The sequence below is a fragment of the Euleptes europaea genome, chromosome 7 (assembly GCF_029931775.1).
Source record: "Euleptes europaea isolate rEulEur1 chromosome 7, rEulEur1.hap1, whole genome shotgun sequence".
NCBI lineage: Eukaryota > Metazoa > Chordata > Lepidosauria > Squamata > Sphaerodactylidae > Euleptes > Euleptes europaea.
In genome coordinates this window covers 87,191,919-87,209,115 of record NC_079318.1, presented here as the reverse complement: position 1 = coordinate 87,209,115, position 17,197 = coordinate 87,191,919, and the positions used below count along the sequence as shown (strand labels likewise).

At 53.2% G+C, this 17,197-nt stretch overlaps 2 protein-coding genes across 2 annotated transcripts in view; both read left to right on the top strand.

Annotated features, from left to right (window-relative positions):
- CCDC88B (coiled-coil domain containing 88B) overlaps nucleotides 1-14,975 on the top strand; it is a 52,703-nt gene extending 37,728 nt beyond the window's left edge. Inside the window, exons 21-25 of the mRNA XM_056853468.1 lie at nucleotides 723-868; nucleotides 1,968-2,063; nucleotides 4,813-4,958; nucleotides 8,296-8,580; nucleotides 14,929-14,975. Coding sequence (XP_056709446.1) covers nucleotides 723-868; nucleotides 1,968-2,063; nucleotides 4,813-4,958; nucleotides 8,296-8,580; nucleotides 14,929-14,975 — 720 coding nt within the window. The remainder of the gene's footprint in view (nucleotides 1-722; nucleotides 869-1,967; nucleotides 2,064-4,812; nucleotides 4,959-8,295; nucleotides 8,581-14,928) is intronic.
- The window catches only part of RPS6KA4 (ribosomal protein S6 kinase A4), a 336,421-nt gene that overhangs the window by 258,730 nt on the left and 60,494 nt on the right, over nucleotides 1-17,197 (top strand). The window lies entirely within an intron of this gene.

The window sequence follows — 17,197 nt, the reverse complement described above, 5'->3', positions numbered from 1 at the left end:
CCTGCCTCTGCGTAGCAACCCTGGGCTTCCTCGATGGTCCCGCATCTAAGTACTAACCAGGGCTGACTCACTCCGGTCAACCTCGGAGGCCCAGCTTTGGTTGCCCTCGCCATCTAAGGCTAGACGTGTGGCGTCCCAAGAAAGGGCCTTCTCCATCATGGCACCAAAACTTTGGAACTCCCTCTCCAGGGAGATTCATCTGTCTGCTGGTGTCTTTCATCAGCAGGTGAAGACTTTTTGTTTTGTCTGGCGTACCACCGTTTTTGGACCTCCTTCTAGCGTTGTTTGTATATGTGTTTTTAAATTTAATTTTATATTTTAAACTGTATTTTAATGGTTTAAAGGTTTTAATGCTTTAAATGTTAGCTGGCTTCTGGAACACGACTGGGAGGAAAAGAGGCATAAAAATGTTTTAAATAAACAAACAAACAAATCTGCTCTTAGGAGTTGCTAATAGAGGGTTCAGGGGAATGTGTATAACAGCATAGGGGTGTCAAAAATAAGGCCCATGGGCTGGATCCGGCCCCTTGAGAGCTCTTATCCGGCCCGTGAGCCAGCCACACACCCCCTCGATCTGGGCTGGCAAGGCATGGCTCGGCCCCCCACTAAGTGACATTTATGTCATATCCGTTCCTCGTAACAAATGAGTTTGACACCCCTGGCATAACTCATGCCACCTGCCGACAGGCAGTCTTCTTTTTTTAACTCCTTCTCCCCCCTAGCTCCTGGCCCAGTTGAAGGGGAACCAGGAAGAGGAGAACCATCACCTTCTACAGGAGATCCAGGCACTAAGTAGGGAGAACAGACGCCTGCTGGAGCACAGCATGGAGAGCCGGGAGCATTTCCAGGAAGAGCAGCGTCAGTACCTGTGAGTGATGGAGCCCCTTGGTGGCTGGGCGGAAGCGCCACACTACTGCTGTTTGTTTTCATAGTTGTATTTTTGGGAGGGCTCTTGGGCTTAGGGTTGCCAGGTCCCTCTTTGCCACCGGCAGGAGGTTTTTTGGGTGGAGCCTAAGGAGGGAGGGGTTTGGGGAGGGGAGGGACTTCAATGCCACAGAGTCCAATTGCCAAAGCAGCCATTTTCTCCAGGTGAGCTGATTGGCTGGAAATCAGTTGTAAAGCAAGAGATCTCCAGCTAGTTCCTGGAGGTTGGCAACCTTATCTTGGGCCCAGGCCTACTGATGGATAAGCAGGCGGCAGCTGTGGCCTTTCCTGGGCTGAAAAGATCTGGCCACTGTGGTGCAATCCCTGGTTACATCTAGGTTAGATTACTGCAGTGTGCTCTGCATAGGGCTGCCCTTGAAAAGTGCTTGGAAACATCGGTTGGTGCAGAATGCTGGAGTGGGCCACATGGCTAGGGTTGCCAGGTTCCTCTTTGCTACCAACGGGAAGTTTTTGGGGCGGAGCCTGAGGAGGGAGGGGTTGTGGAGGGAGGGGCTTTAATGTCATAGAGTCCCATTGCCCAAGCAGCCATTGTCTCCAGGTGAACTGATCTCTGTAATAGCTGGAGATCTCCAGCTAGTACCTGGAGGTTAGGGTAAGTAAGGAACCTATGCTGAAAAAAGTAGAGACTAGGATAATGAACAGCACGAGGGCTGAAAGAGATGTATAGGAAGTTTCAAAAGATTGTGCAGTAAGACGTGCAAAGACAAAGTAAACGGTTTGCAAGTAGCAATTAACAAAATTTATGAAAAGGTAATATAGTTGTGCAAGGTAATATAGCAGTACAGTACCTGGAGGTTGGCAACCCTACATAGGGACCATATCACTCCAGTCTTGATCCATCTACACTGGCTCCCAATATATTTCTGGGCACAATTCAAGGGGCCCCGTTGGTAGTCACCATCCTCCTGATTTCTGAAGGCTGGGACATCCGATGCAAGCCCTGCTGTGACTATCTCAGCACAGCTAAAGGTTTGGAGACATTTAAGTGCAACACTTCCCCCCCCCCTCCATTTCCTCCACAGGGACAAACTGGGCGAACTGCGTCGGGAGAAGCAGAAACTGGTGGAGAAGATAATGGATCAGTACCGGGTGCTGGAGCCAGCACTTCCTCGTGGCAAGTAAGTCCAAACACTTTACTACAGGGGTCCTCAAACTACGGCCCGCGGGCCGGATCCGGCCCATCAGGGTCCTGAACCCGGCTCCCTCCGGAGCCCCCGCACCCGTCCCTTCCCCAAACTAAGGTGGCCGTTCGCCGTATAAAGCGTCGTTGGCAGCAGCGGAGCAGCGACACCCACGCTGACCCGGGAGCCGCCGCCACCGCCTCTGGACCTTCCCTGCTGCGGCTGCCCTGAAGAGCCGCCGCTGCTGCTGCCTTCCTTTCCCCAGGCGCGTGCGTGGCTCGGGGGACAGGAGGCACCGCCTCGGACTGCAATGTGCCCCTCGCCGCCTCTGCTCCTCCTGCCGCAGCAGCCGCCACAGCCCTGAAGGAGCCATGCCGGGCTGGAAGAAGAACATCCCCGTCTGCCTGCGAGGCGAGCAGGAGCGAGGCGAGTGGGCGAGCAAGCGGCGGGGCCCCCGCATGAGGAGCTTGGGTGGCGGCGCCTCCAGGGAGGGGAGGGCTGAGAGACCCCCGTCTCCCGCCGGCCTCCTCCCGCGCCCTTCCCCCTTCCCCTCAGGTGCTCTTTGCCAAGCAGGGGGCCAGCCCACCTCCCGCTCCAGAAGGCGGGAAAGGAGGGCGCGTGGCGGCGGGGGGGAAGGTCTCTTAGCCCAGCGAAGGGGGGAGTGTCGACCATGGAGAGGCACCTGGGGGAGGGGCGGCACGTCCTCCTGCCGCAAGTTAACTTTTCTTTGCCTGGGCGCCTGGCTGCCTTCCCGTTTGGGCGGGGGGGGGGCCTGGCCGGCCCCCAACAGTGTTTGAGGGACAGTGAACTGGCCCCCTGTTTAAAAAGTTTGAGGACCCCTGCTTTAGGACTTCTAACCCAAAGGGGCATTGTAGCCGGCGGGTCTCCTTCGGGGCCAGCCTGGGGTGTGGCGCCCACCAGTGCCGAGGGTTTCAGAAGGCCGGGGAGGGGGGTGGCCCTCTATTCTTCCGAAGCAGTAGAGGCCAGGTAATGCGTGAACAAGTTTATTTGACCATCGAACATACAACTTTGGTGCCACGCAGGGTAGTTCCTTCACTCCGTTTCCCCCGCCTAGGTTCCCTCACCCCTTTGCATGCCCACGAGACAGCCTGTTTCCTCCTCGTCACATTGAGTCCACCTCTTCCTCCCAACTCCTCACCATGGTTGTCCTTAAGTGGATGCCCACTAGCCGCCTACCACCTGGGAGACCGGGGAGGGGCCCAGGTTAGCGACTTTCCCTTCACGTCCTCCATCCCAGGTGAACGCCTTCCCCGGATAAGGCAGCCCCTTGCACCCAGCAGCCAGCTTCGGCCTACCCGATGACCTTCCAGCCAGACCCATGCTACGAGGTTGCTTGTCCATCAAAGTCAATATTGTCTACTCAGACCGGCAGCGGCTCTCCAAGGTCTCAGGCAGAGGTCTTTCACACCATCTACTCACCTGGTTCATTTAACTGGAGACGCCGGGGATTGAACCTGGGACCTTCTGCATTCCAAGCAGATGCTCTACCACTGAACCACAGCTCCACTCGTGCCCCACTGCCACAGGCATTCACAAGATCCCTTAAGAAGAAGAATGTGCTGCTGAGTTGCAACTGACTCATGGCGACCCTATCCACAATGCATTCCAGGCAGGAGATGAGCAGAGATAGTAGCTACTAAAAGACCTCTCCTCCATGAGTCTGTCTACTCCCCTTTAAATCCCATCTATGCCCGTGGCCACATTCACAATACCTTTAATATTTCTAATGAGAGGCAAACATAGTACTTTTGGTCTCACAACAACCCTGTAAGGTAGGTTTGGTTAAGAGAGAGTGACTGGCCCAAAGACACCTAGTGAGCTTCGTGGGTGAGTGGGGATTTGAACCTCTGCTAGGGTTGCCAGGCCCCTCTTCGCCACTGGCAGGAGATTTTTGGGGCGGAGCCTGAGGAGGGCAGGATTTGGGGAGGGGAGGGACTTCAATGCCATAGAGTCCAATTGCCAAAGTGACCATTTTCTCCAGGCGAATTGATCTCTATCGGCTGGAGATCAGTTGTAATAGTAGGAGATCTCCAGCAAGTACCTGGAGGTTGGCAACCCTAACCTCTGCCAAGATCCTGGTCTGATATTCTAAGCGCTATACTACACTGGCTGTCGCTCGATTACTTTAGTTTTCTGAGCCAATTGCCGAGCACATAGGATGGTTGATTTTACAATCGCCTGTCAACATCCTGTGCTTTACAGGGTACAGGTGATTTCTGTCCTGGGTTATGTGAATAGCAGTGGGTGGGACGTAGGGTTGCCAGTTGTGGGTGGGGAAATACCTGGATATTTTGGAGGTAGAGCCTAGGGTGGGCGGGGTTTGGGGAGGGACATCAGCAGGGTTCACCCTCCAAAGCAGCCATTTTCTCCAGGTGAACTAATCTCTGTCGCCTGGAGATCAGCTGTAATCCCAGGAGATCTCCAGGCCCCACCTGGAGGCTGGCAACCCTGGTGGGACAGGACAAAGCAATCCAACAGGAAAATCCTGTTTTCTTCCTCCCACCCAGAAACTGGTTGCCAGGGTCATGGGGGTGGGCTTACTCGCCCCCTTCCTAAAGCATCTTTGGATCGACACTGTTATGTTCTTCCTTGTGAATTAATGGCTGCTCGTTACTCCTGAGGGGGAACCTAATTGAAAGGGGTCGCCTGGACAAGGGGTGTTGTGCTGTATGAAAAGGAGCCCCCTCTCCTCCCCTTGGCTCCCTCATCTGTTCCTTCTTCTCAGGAAAAGTAATTGGATCGCCGAGAAATTAAAGAAGCTGATGAAACCTCGGCGGGAGGCCCCCCGGGAACTGTTGCGGCCCATGGCCGAGGGTGCCGGCAGCAGCGAGAGTCTGACCGGGCAGAAAGGGCCTGGAGCTGATGAGGCAGGTGAGTCATTGTAGCCCCATGCATGGGGGGGGGGACAGGGGGGACAAAAGCCATTAAAGAAGGTGAAGGGCAGAGATAAAAAATCAGAAGGAGCCCTTGACCTCTGATCTGCTGCGGAATTAAAGGCTGGAAAAGACTCGTAAATGGGGGCACACTGCAGAAGCTTAACCTTGTGTTTAAAAAACCCCCGAAATGATGCTAAGTTTCGAGACCTGAAGAGCAGAGGCTTGAAAGAGTGTGGGCAGCGTGTGAGCAGCGCCCCTTGAAATCTTGGAAACGTGGTTACCAAATCTGGGTGAGGAAATTCCTGGAGATTTGGGGGGGGGTGGAGCCTAGTGAGGGTTGGGTTCAGGGAAGGGAGGGACCTCAACGGGATACAATGCCATAGAGTAGGGGTGTCGAATTCATTCGTTACGAGGGCTGGATATGACATAATTGCCGCTTGGTCGGGCTGGGCCATGCCTTGCCAGCCCAGATCGGGAGCGGGGTGGTGGTTGCCTCAGCTGGCAGGCTAGCAGCAGGCTCGCCAACCCAGATCAGGGCTGGGGGTGGCTGGCGAGCCAGCAGCACGCTTGCCAGCCCAAATTGGAAGCGGGGTGGTGGTGGTTTGCCTCGGCTGGAAAACCCCCAGGGGACTAATCAGTCCAGATCAGGACGGGGGAGGTGGCCTGCCTTGGCTGGTGACCCCATAGCGGACTCCCAAGCCCAGATCAAGCGTAGGGGTGGGGGTGGCTGCCATGACTGGATAAGAGCTCTTAAGGGGCTGGATAATAGCCCTTAAGGGGCCGCATCCGGCCCCTGGGCCTTATGTTTGACACCACTGCCATAGAGTTTACCTTCCAAAGCAGCCATTTTCTGGAGCTGGAACTGACCTCTGGTCTGGAGACCAATTGTTATTCCCGGAGATCTCTAGGCCCCGCTTGGAGATTGGCAACTGTACTTGGGAACCCAGATTAGATGACTGAGGAAGGGCTTCATAGTTCCTGGGACCTCCCTATGATGAGGTCCCAGGAACTATGAGAATAAATTTGCATAATGTATAGAGATTACATGGGGCATTTTTCACGGTAGATTTTGCTTCTGTTTTGCCACGGACTAAAAAAACACCCGATTTAAATGTTTTTTTTCATGGCCGCGATTTATACCCGTCAATTATCTGTGGTTTTGGTTTTTCATGGGAACAAAGTACGCTGTATTTGACAACGGTTTGGTCTGTCCCTTTTGCAGGAGGCCTCCCCTTCCAACAGGTTCATTGTTTATGCCTGCCCCCAGCTCCGCCCCAACTCCGCCCAGCAGATTACCTCGTGCGGTTCACCAGCCCCAGTGCAAAAAGCAAGCACCAGTCCCTCTGGTCTCCTCCATTTTTCTTCCACCCTCGCTCTGTTCTGCTTTTGGAACAGTCAGATTCCAAATTGGGGGGGGCGGGGGGAAGGCAGCGCTTTCCTCAAAGCTTCCCTCTATTTTCTATAGGTGTGGAACCCATTGCCCTTTAATGATAGACAGGATTGGGGGGGGCAGGGAATCCATGTGCCCAGATAAGTGTTTAGCTGAAAGTGGGAATGGCGGGGGGGGGGGAGGAAAGAAGGCCCCTGGATTGCGCGCCGGCCATAATCCGGCCACATTGCATCGTGAGAGACAGGAGGGCTCCTAGCTTGCGCGCCAGCTCCGATCCAGCCAGTGTGCATGGCGGGGGGGGGGGGGGAGGAAAGAAGGCCCCTGGATTGCGCGCCGGCTATGATCCGGCCACATTGCATCGTGAGAGACAGGAGGGCTCTAGCTTGTGCACCAGCCCGATCCACCCAGTGTGCATGGTGGGGGGGGGGAGAGGAAAGAAGGCCCCTGGATTGCGCGCCAGCCATGATCCGGCCACATTGCATCGTGAGAGACAGGAGGGCTCCTAGCTTGCGTGCCAGCCCCGATCCAGCCAGTGTGCATTGTGGGGGGGGGGGAGAGGAAAGAAGGCCCCTGGATTGTGCACCGGCCATGATCCGGCCACAGTGCATCGAGAGAGAGGAGGGAGATAAGAGCAGGCTGCCCGCCACTCTTCAGAAGAGTGATGGGAGGGAGTTTTGCCTTGGGTTTTCCGCTCTCAGGATGCACATTTTCCCCATCCGAATTCTCAAAAATCCCCCCTCCCCGCTGGGGTAGAGGGGCCAACAGCCCCTTCCCTTGAACATCCCCCCCCATGGGTCCAGCTGCCCTAGACTGAGCTGCCACCGCCACCCCCCCCCCCAGCACGCGAGGAGCACATGGCGTGGCCCCGCCGTCTCCCCCTGGAGCCGTCCGTCTGACGTCCCCCTGGGCTTGGAGGTGTGGGCCCAGCTCCAAGGCCCATCCCGGGCGAGGGGCAGGGAAGGCGTGCGGGGACGGAGGGAGAGAAGTGCCAGGATTCTAGGCAGGCAGGCAGGCAGCAAAAGGGGCGGTATTCTTGTCCGAGCACGAAACTCCCCCAGTCAATCACCGTTCTCGGGGGAGGAGAAAGGAGACGTCCCGGGGAGCGAAGCAAACATTTTTTCATGGGCATCTGAGCAACAAAACATGCGTCCACAGGAAAGATCATCTCAAAAGTGGTTTGGATTGCTTCTCTTTTAATGCGGCTTATTTTGCTCAGTGGGGGAAAATACGGATCTCCAGTGAATAACCAAAATTTGACTCCGACGCAAATCAGCGTCGAAACAGCAGCAAATCTCTGAAGAATACCCCCATAACTCTGTTCTTCTTGATGGAGAATGTATTTATTTTTAGTGCTGACTGATGCACTACCCTTAGGTTTGCCAGGTCCCTCTTGGTATGGGGGCGTAGGGTTGCCAGGTCCAGGTTGGGCAACTCCTGGAGATTTGGGGGTAGAGTCTGGGGAGGATAGAGACCTCAGTGGGGTACAATGCCATAGAGCAGAAGTGTCGAACTCAGTTGTTACGAGGGCCGCATATGACATAAATGCCACTTGGTCGGGCCGGGCCATGTCTCGCCAGCTCAGATCGAGAGTGGGGGGGCCTGCCTTGGCTGGCTTGCGGGCCAGATAAGAGCTCACGAGGGGCCAGCTACGGCCCGCGGGCCTTACTTTTGACACCCTAGCCATAGAGTCCACCCTCCAAAGTATCCATTTTTCTTCAGGGGAACTGAAGTTTGGAGATGAGGATCCCCAGATCCCACCTGGAGGCTGGCATCCCTAGCTGCCCTGAATGTTACAGGCTAGGCTTACTTGCTAAAATGCCCATGATTTTTTTTTAACACTCGAACCTTGCAAGCTGTACACCTTCAGGGTTTCTTCTGCTCTCGCTCATCCTTGCCATGATTTCGCTTGGTTTTCCTCTCCCGCCCCTTCCCCCACATGCAGCTTCCAGCACTCCTAGCTCACCAGCCCCCCTGCACAAAGCCAGCAGCACCCTCAGCATCGCAGATGCCCACCAGGTGCACCTCCGACGACGCAGGCTCAGCTCCCTCATGCCAGCCCTGGAGTCGCCGGGGCCCCGGAACGAAGAGGGCCAAAGCACGCCCCGCCAGCGCTTCCGCCAGCGGCGACTCGGTATGCTGGGGAGTTCCCACGAAGAATCCGTTGTGGTTGCCGCAGCTGAGTGGCAAGTCCCGAGCCAGATTTCCACAAGCAGCCAGGAGGAGAGAGGTGAGGAGGGACAGGAGGGCAGAAGTTGGCAAGGACAGGAGTTCAAGATTTGCCCTACTGTGTAATAATTGGGCAGCAACATTTCCCATGCAGGGACGGTCTTGTGTGGTTTCCCTGTTACTACAGAAGCTGTCAGTGCAGAGGTAACGGGACTTCCACACAAAGGGGTTGCCTGCATTTTCCCTGCCCGGTCCCTCAGCAGTGGCCGCCCTTGTCCCCACCTCTGGGAGTTTGTCCAATTTTTTAAATATCAGCAAATGAATTATTATTATAGCATTATAACATCGTAACAATATGTCTATTCAGGTTCTCTGAATTCCCTGCTTTCATTTAACAACAGAATTTGTGTCTAGCCCAAGGGTGTCAAACATAAGGCCCGAGGGCTGGATCCAGCCCCTTGAGAGCTCTTATCTGGCCCGCAAGCCAGCCACTCCCCCACACTCTCGATCTGGGCAGGCAAGGCATGGCCTGGTCTGACCAAGTGACATTTATGTCATATCCGGCCCTTGTAACAAATGAGTTTGACATAGAGTTGCCAACCTCCAGGTAGTGGCTGGAGATCTCCTGCTATTACAACTGATCTCCAGCCGATAGAGATCAGTTCATCTGGAGAGAATGGCCGCTTTGGCAATTGGACTCTATGGCATTGAAGTCCCTCCCCTCCCCAAATCCCACCCTCCTCAGGCTCCGCCCCAAAAACCTCCCACCGGTGGTGAAGAGGGACCTGGCAACCCTACCCCCGCCCCTCATCTGGCCGGCGGGTGGAAGCAGATCAGCTGAAGGGGAGGCGACTGCCGCAATAATGTCACTTCTGATGGGGATGCTCTAGCTTGTCTCTCCAAACACTCTATGGAAAACATAGAGTTTTTGGAGGAATGTGCTAGAGTGTCCCCATCACTTCGCACTGTGCACGTGCAGATTACCCACCCACCCCCAGCTCACCACAACGAAGCTCCCACTGGTGGCGAGTCGACCTGGCAATCCTAGGTGACTGGGCAAGGAAAATGGTGCTGATGTGGGCAGGATTAGGCAGATCCGGACTTTCCCATCCATATGGGTGCCACCCTGGCTTTGCGGAGATCTTTCCCAAAACATTTCTGCAAAGCGCGTTTGTGAAATACAGGCATACCTCGTTTTATTGCACCTTGTAGATATTACACTTTTTACAAACTGAAGGTTGGCGGCAACCCTAAATTGAGAAAGTCTTTCGGCGCCATTTTTCCAACAGTATGTGCTCACTTCATGTCTCTGTGTCACATTTTTAGCAATAAAGTATTTTTTAATTAAGGTATGTACAATTTTTTTAGACATAATGCTGTTGCACACTTTATAGAATACAGTATAGTGTAAACATAACTTTTATAGGCACTGGGAAACCAAAAAGGTCGGGTGACTCGCTTTATTGCGGTGGTCTGGAACTGAACCCGAAATGTCTCCAAGGTATGCCTGTATCAGAGGAAAGACAGGGGAAACCCAGGAGGTGCCTGGAAGCCCCAGGATTCTATGGAGAACTAGGGGAAAACCCTTCTCAATAGCATCATAAGAGGAACAAGTAACCTGTGTGTTAGTGACTCAGGTGCGTGTGTGAGGGGGTATAACATGATTGAATACTGCTCATTAAAACAAAACATTCCCCACACACAGAGAACTAGCATGCCAAGGCTAAAGCTCAACTAAAACTATTCTTGCTAAAATGCTAGTTTTCTGTGGAGGGAATTATTTTTAATGGAGGGCTATAGCGCTGACCTGGATGGCCCAAGCTAGCCTAATCTTGCCAGATCTCAGAAGCTAAGCAGGGTCACCCTGCTTAGCATTTGGAAGGGAGACCACCAAGGTCATGACCTGGAGGCAGGCAATGGTAAACCACCTCTGAATGACTGTTGCCTTGAAAACCCCACGGGGTCGCCATGGGTCAGCTGTGACTTGACAGCAAAAAAAAAGTCATTTGACACCCTACACACACACACACGCTTGCTGATTGAAGTAAAACTGCCCAGGTACAAATTTGCAGCCTTAGAGGCTCAGACCTCATGGCCAAATAGCACATTAGACTGGAAGATATGTGACTGATCTCCTGATTTTTAAATTTTTACTAAAGGTAGCTGCAGAGGTTGTTCATTTGATCAGGAAAATGACATGGGAGGGGCTGGGGCATGTAATACCCCCCTCATTGTTTTCCTGATCTAAACTGGAAAGCAGGGATTTTTAAAAAATACCGTATATACTCGCGTATAAGCCGAGTTTTTCAGCCCAAAAAAAGGGCTGAAAAAGCCGGCCTCGGCTTATACGCGGGTCAATACGGTAGAGGGGGGAGGGAGGAGGGAGGGGGGAACTTACCGCCGCCGCCGCCGGGTCCGCGTCATTTGCTGCCGCCAGGAGCGGCCTCCTGCGGCTGCACGGAGGCTGCCCCGGCCCCCGCCCGGCCGCGCCGCCGCTTCCTGGGGCCGGGAGCGGCCTCCCGCGGCTGCGCAGAGGCTGCCCCAGCCCCCGCCCGGCCGCGCCGCCGCTTCCTGGGGCCTGGGGCGGCCTCCCGCGGCTGCGCAGAGGCTGCCCCGGCCCCCGCCCGGCTGCGCTGCTGCTTCCTGGGGCCGGGAGCGGCCTGGGGCGGCCTCCTGCAACTGCAGGGAGGCTGCCCCGGCCCCCGCCCGGCCGCGCGCACCGCCGCCACCAGGGCCACGCCGCTTGCTCCCGGGAGCCCGGTCAGGTAAGTCTGCGGGGGGGGGGGGGTTATAAGCCGACCCTTGGCTTATACGCGGGTGCCTAATTTTTCCCCATTTTTGGGGAGAAATTAGGCACCTCGGCTTATACGCGGGTCGGCTTATACACGGGTATATACGGTACCAGGATAAGATTTAACAGTAGTACAAGTACCACTTAAGATATAAACATTTCTCAGATTAGGCGACATAAAAAGGTTTTAAATAAATAAATAAATTGTTGAGAGGTAGGGAGGGCTGTGAATAGTCATGGGAGAGGGAGGATGTGATTATTTTTTGAGTCTTTTGTTCATGGAAGCATCAATAAATACAAATGACTCAACAGTAACATTCATAAAAATTGTGTTAAGAATGTCATGTGTATTAAAATATAATAATGCTTTCGGGAGACAGAAGAGCTGCAGGTGAGTGGAAGATCTCCCACCTAACTCTGGGAGGAAGGCCTGTGCTTTAATTTCTGTCTCCGGTGGCTCTATCAGAACGTTTTTCTCTCTGGGCTGCCTCTTCCTGTCCCAGGGTAGATAATCTGTCTGAAACCACATCTGGTCAGATGACTTTTGGCTAAGCTGCCTCCCTCATGCACTGAACAGAAACTGCATCTTTTGGGAGGTTCTCTCATCCATTATGAAAAGACAAAAGTCAGAACTGCGCCGTTTGAGGCCCGACAGGCCCAGTGCATCCTGCTCCTCACAACAACCCTGCGAGAGTGGTCCCCATTTGTGATGGAGAACAGTGGCCTGATGAGGTTTAATCTGCCCAATTTCATCCAGTGATCCCACAGCAGAATTAGGGTGTGAACCGCGCCTGCACAATTTGGGGGGCATCACATTGAACAAAGGTCACTGTCCATGTACAGCAGCCCATTAAAGCACAGGTCTCAAACATAAGGCCCCAGGGCCGGGTCCAGCCCCTTGAGAGCTCTTATCTGGCCCGCGAGCCAGCCCAGGCAGCCACCCTCCCCCCCCATTCTCCAAACTTGCACCTGAAGCCCTTTAACTGCAGCTTGAGCCTGGGACGTTCTGCATGCAAAGGTTGCCAGGTCCCCCCTGACAGGGGACGGGGTAAGGTTGCCAGCTCCTGGTTGGAAAACTGGAATTTGAGGATGGAGCCTGGTGAGGGCAAGGACCTTTGTGGGGTATGATGCCATAAAGTTAGGGTTGCCAGCTCCGGGTTGGGAAATACCTGGCAATTTTGGGGGTGGAGCCTGAGGAGGGTGGGGTTTGGAGAGGGGAGGGACTTCAATGCCATCGACCAGGGGTGTCAAACTTAAAGCCCGCGGGCCAGATCCGGCCCCTTGAGAGCTCTTACGTGGTCTGCGAGCCAGCCGAGGCAGCCCCCCACCCCTCGATCTGGGCTGGCATGGCCCGGCCTGACCAAGTGACATTTATGTCATGTCTGGCCCTCGTAACAATTGAGTTCGACACCCCTGCACAGTGCTGGATTTATGTATAAGCTAAACAAGCTGTAGCTTCGGGCCCCACTCTCTGGGTGTACATTTCCAAAATATAAGATAAAAAACAAATAAAATAAAACCTACATACAGCAACAGTGTTTTGTGTTGTGTAGGCTCCTATGATGTAAGTAATGGGCCCCGCCTGCTAGCCTGCTCCCTATTGTGTGTGTAAAGTGCTGTCAAGTCGCAGCCGACTTATGGCGACCCCTTTTTGGGGTTTTCATGGCAAGAGACTAACAGAGGTGGTTTGCCAGTGCCTTCCTCTGCACAGCAACCCTGGTATTCCTTGGTGGTACCCCATCCAAATACTAACCAGGGCTGACCCTGCTTAGCTTCTGAGGTCTGACGAGTTCAGGCAAGCCTGGGCCATCCAGGTCAGGGCGCTCCCTATTAGGTCCATAAATTACCATATAGCATATATTCAACACAAAAAACAGCGACAATTTGTTGTTGACAAAGGACAGCTGGACATATAAAGGGCCCCATTACCTTCAATAGCTTAGGGCTTCATCAAACCTAAATCCGGCCCTGCCCCTGCGTTAGAGTCCTGGTAAGCCTCCTGGTTTAGCTGCCTGCCTTGGACTGCTGAAGACCCCCGAGGGTTATTATTACACACCTAGCAAGCTACATACCACGTGAGCTGTGTCCCGTTTAGAGGGGTCATGGGTCATGCAGACCTGGGTCACATTCTTCAGCCGCAGCCCCCCCCCCCCGGCAACCTTTGATCGCCACCTGTAAAATGCAGGGGTTAATGGCTTCCCTCAAAGGATGACTGCGAAGTTGAGGGGGTTATCGCAAATGTAAAGCTATTAGACAGAACATTTAGACGGGGCATGTTAGATAAATTTCACACAGGCTTAGCTGTGGAGCAGGGGTCCCCGACGTGGTGCCTGTGGGCACCATGGTGGCTGCCGACACTTTTCCTGGTGCCCATCAAGTGTTTTTAGAAAATGCGTCCGGCTAAGTGGGGCTCCAGCCCAGCAGGGCTTCTGATTGGCCACTGAAGATCTAGGGTTGCCATTCTCCAGGCTGTGGCTGGAGATCTCGCGCTATTACAACTGATCTCCAGGCGATAGAAAATCAGTTCCCCTGGAGAAAATGGCCACTTTAGCAATTGGACTCTATGGCCTTGAAGTCCCTCCCCTCTCCAAACCCCGCCCTCATCAGGCTCTGCCCCAAAAACCTCCCGCCAATGGCAAAGAGGGACCTGGCAAGCCTATGGAGATCTGATTGGCTGCGTAGATTAAAATAAAATTGTTTTGGCAGCAGCTCCCACTACAATATTGCTTTTGTTCTCTCTCATCCTCCTCTTTCCCAGTGCATTTTTTAAAATGACTCCTCATGTCCCCTGCATTTGGGTTTTCTGTGAGTGGTTTGCTCTGCCTCCCCTATCGGTCATTCTTTGGCTGGGCCCACCACCCTGTGTCACGATTCCAAAGGTGCCCACGGGCTTAAAAAGGTTGGGGGGGGGGTCCATGGAAGCTCCCAGCCATAGAACCCTAAGGTAAGAATTGTCGATTTGTAAAGAGGGTTAGGAACCTCTTAACAAAGTCTTCACTCCTTCACAAAATGGCAGTTCCTGGAGGGGTTTTATGGGGAGGAAAGAAACTAACAGTCCAAAGAGGTGTCAAAGTGGTTTAAAAATAGTAGCGTTAGGTGCTAAAACTAAAAGAGTATACCTATCACATTTTTATCCCACTGTTCCTCCCAGGGGCTTAGGTCGGCAAACAACATTCTCCCTTCACTCAATAGATCCTAACAACAACCCTGTGAGGAAGGGTAGGCTATGAGAGAATGACTGGCCCAAAGCCATCCAGAGAGCTTCAGGGCTGAATTGAAATTAGAACCTGGGTCACCCAGATTTTAGTGCAACCCTCTAACCCAGGGTGTTGTGAGTAAACCGCGACACAGGGGCGTCAAACATACTGCCCGGGGGGCGAATCCGGCCCCTCGGGAGCTTTTATCTGGCCCGCAAGCCAGCCAAGCCAGCCACCACCATCCCCAGTCCTCATCTGGGCTGGGGAGGCATGGCCCGGCCCGACTACATGACATTTATGTCATATCCAGCCCTCGTAACAAATGAGTTTGACACCCCTTCTCTAACCATTACTCCACACTGGCTCTTATATGCACATTATACTGATGGTTAATAATTGCTTTTCTCTCGCTTCTGTCCAGGACCACCCTTGGGTGAAGAAGAGCAGACCCCCAAGAGCCAACTGTGATCCCTGACATTTCAGGGTGGGAGTCGCCCAATCTTCCCAGCTTACACTGTTGGAAACATCACATGGCAAAGAGACGGGAGCTTCCCTTCTGCTCCCCCAGCAACAAACACTAAGCATGAGATGTGATTTTCAAGGAGTACAAGAAAGAACGTGCTGAATGGATGGGCTCAAGATTCATTTGTCCCAACACTCTGATGTCATCACAAGTCACATGACTTTGGGCTAAACTGCCCTCTCTAAGTGGCCAGAGAGATGGCATTGTTTTTGGCAAGCTCACAAGCATAGGGTTGCCAACCTCCAGGTGCTAGCTGGAGATCTCCTGCTATTACAACTGATCTCCAGCCAATAGAGATGAGTTCACCTGGAGAAAATGCCCGCTTTGGCAATTGGACTCTATGACATTGAAGTCCCTCCCCTCCCCAAACCCCGCCCTCCTCAGGCTCCGCCCCAAAAATCTCCAGGTATTTCCCAACCCGGAGCTGGCAACCCTACATAAGCAACTGCTGCCCCTGTGGTTTGACCCCAGTATCTGGTATTCAGAGGTAGAATACCTGCAAACATGGAGGATCTCCATAGTCATGACAATGAGCCATTGATAGATCTGTGCATTTGTCTGGTCCCTTTTTATCAGCTATCTAAGACAGTGGACATAGTCAGGTCTCAAGGAAGCAAGCCACTGGCTTCAAGCCTTATCATGTTAAAGAACAAAAGAAGAGCCCTAAAAGATTGGACCGCCCAGTCTAGCATCCTGGGTTGGAGGAAGGGCTGGGGCTCAGCGGTAGAGCATCTGCTTGGTATGCAGAAGGTCCCATGTGCAGTCCCCAGAATCTTCAGGTAAAAGGATCAAGTGATGTGAAAGACCTGCTTGAAGCCCTGAAGAGCCGCTGGCAGTCTGAATAGACAGTGTTGACCTTGATGGGCCCATGGTCTGATTCAGTATAAGGCAGCTTTGTGTGTGTTTAATCTTTCTTTAGTAATCTGGTGATCCAACGGTCTTGGATAGAACCAGTCTTACAAATACAATCTTCTATTTCCATCCTTGTATTGAAGAAGAAGAGTTGGTTTTTATATGCTTACAATCTCCTTCCCTTCCTCTCCTCAATCAAACCGGCTTCCCTTCCTCTCCTCAATCAAACCAGCTTACAATCTCCTTCCCTTCCTCTCCTCACAACAGACACCTTGTGAGGTAGGGTGGGGCTGAAGAGAGTTCTGCGAGAACTGTGACTAGCCCAAGGTCACCCAGCTGGCTTCATGTGGAAGAGTAGGGAACCAAACGCGGTTCTCCAGGTTAGAGTCCACCACTCTTAACCACTACACCACGCTACTGCTGCCAGAAATTTAGCCACAGCCAAAGTAATACCAGAGTCAGTATCAGCTAACAGGGAAGACACTGAAAGGGAAAACTTGGCCACTATCACTGGCTGTATCCACCAATCTCTCAAAGGGGGAGTCAACACACAATAAAAAAAAACATGGGATAAATTTCACTCACCCCAGACCGACAGGCATGTACTCAGAATCCACTCACCAAAACAGCAGAGGGGAAAGCATTTAGCCTGGCCAAAAGAAAATCCGTCTGATATTTGGAAGGTTAAAGAGGAGGAGGAGCTGGTTTTTGTAGCCTGCTTTTCTCTATCATTAAGGAGTCTCAGAGCGGCTCACAATCGCCTTCCCTTCCTCTCCCCAGGACAGACACCTTGTGATGCAGGTGGGGCTCAGAGAGTTCGGAGAGAACTGTGGCTGGCCCAAGGTCACCTAACAGGCTGCATGTGGAGGAGCGGAGAAACCAAGCTGGTTCACGAGAGTCCGCCGTTCATGAGGAGTAGGGAATCATACCCAGCTCTCCAGATTAGAGTCCACCGCCCTTAACCACTACACCACACTAGCAAGATACCAAAAAACAGTGTTGAGCATACTCTATGAGCCCTGCCAAGAGTCTATTGACAGCCTGATGCCTCCAGTGCTCTGTCTAAGGGTAGTCTTGCAGCCAGTGGTCCAACAGACCAGAGGGACAAAGGGGCCATCCCTAAAAAGGAAAGTCAGGATTCAAGATCGATCCGCCAGTGTGAATCATAAGGATCTGACCGTAAGAAGGAAGGAAAACTACTAAAGAATTAAAGCGTCTAGAGTGGGGGAAACCCAAGACCTTCAAATAAAAGTGAAATGCCAGCTTCCAAGCTTGGCATCCCACTGACCCCAAACCAGTTCCAATCGGAGCATGA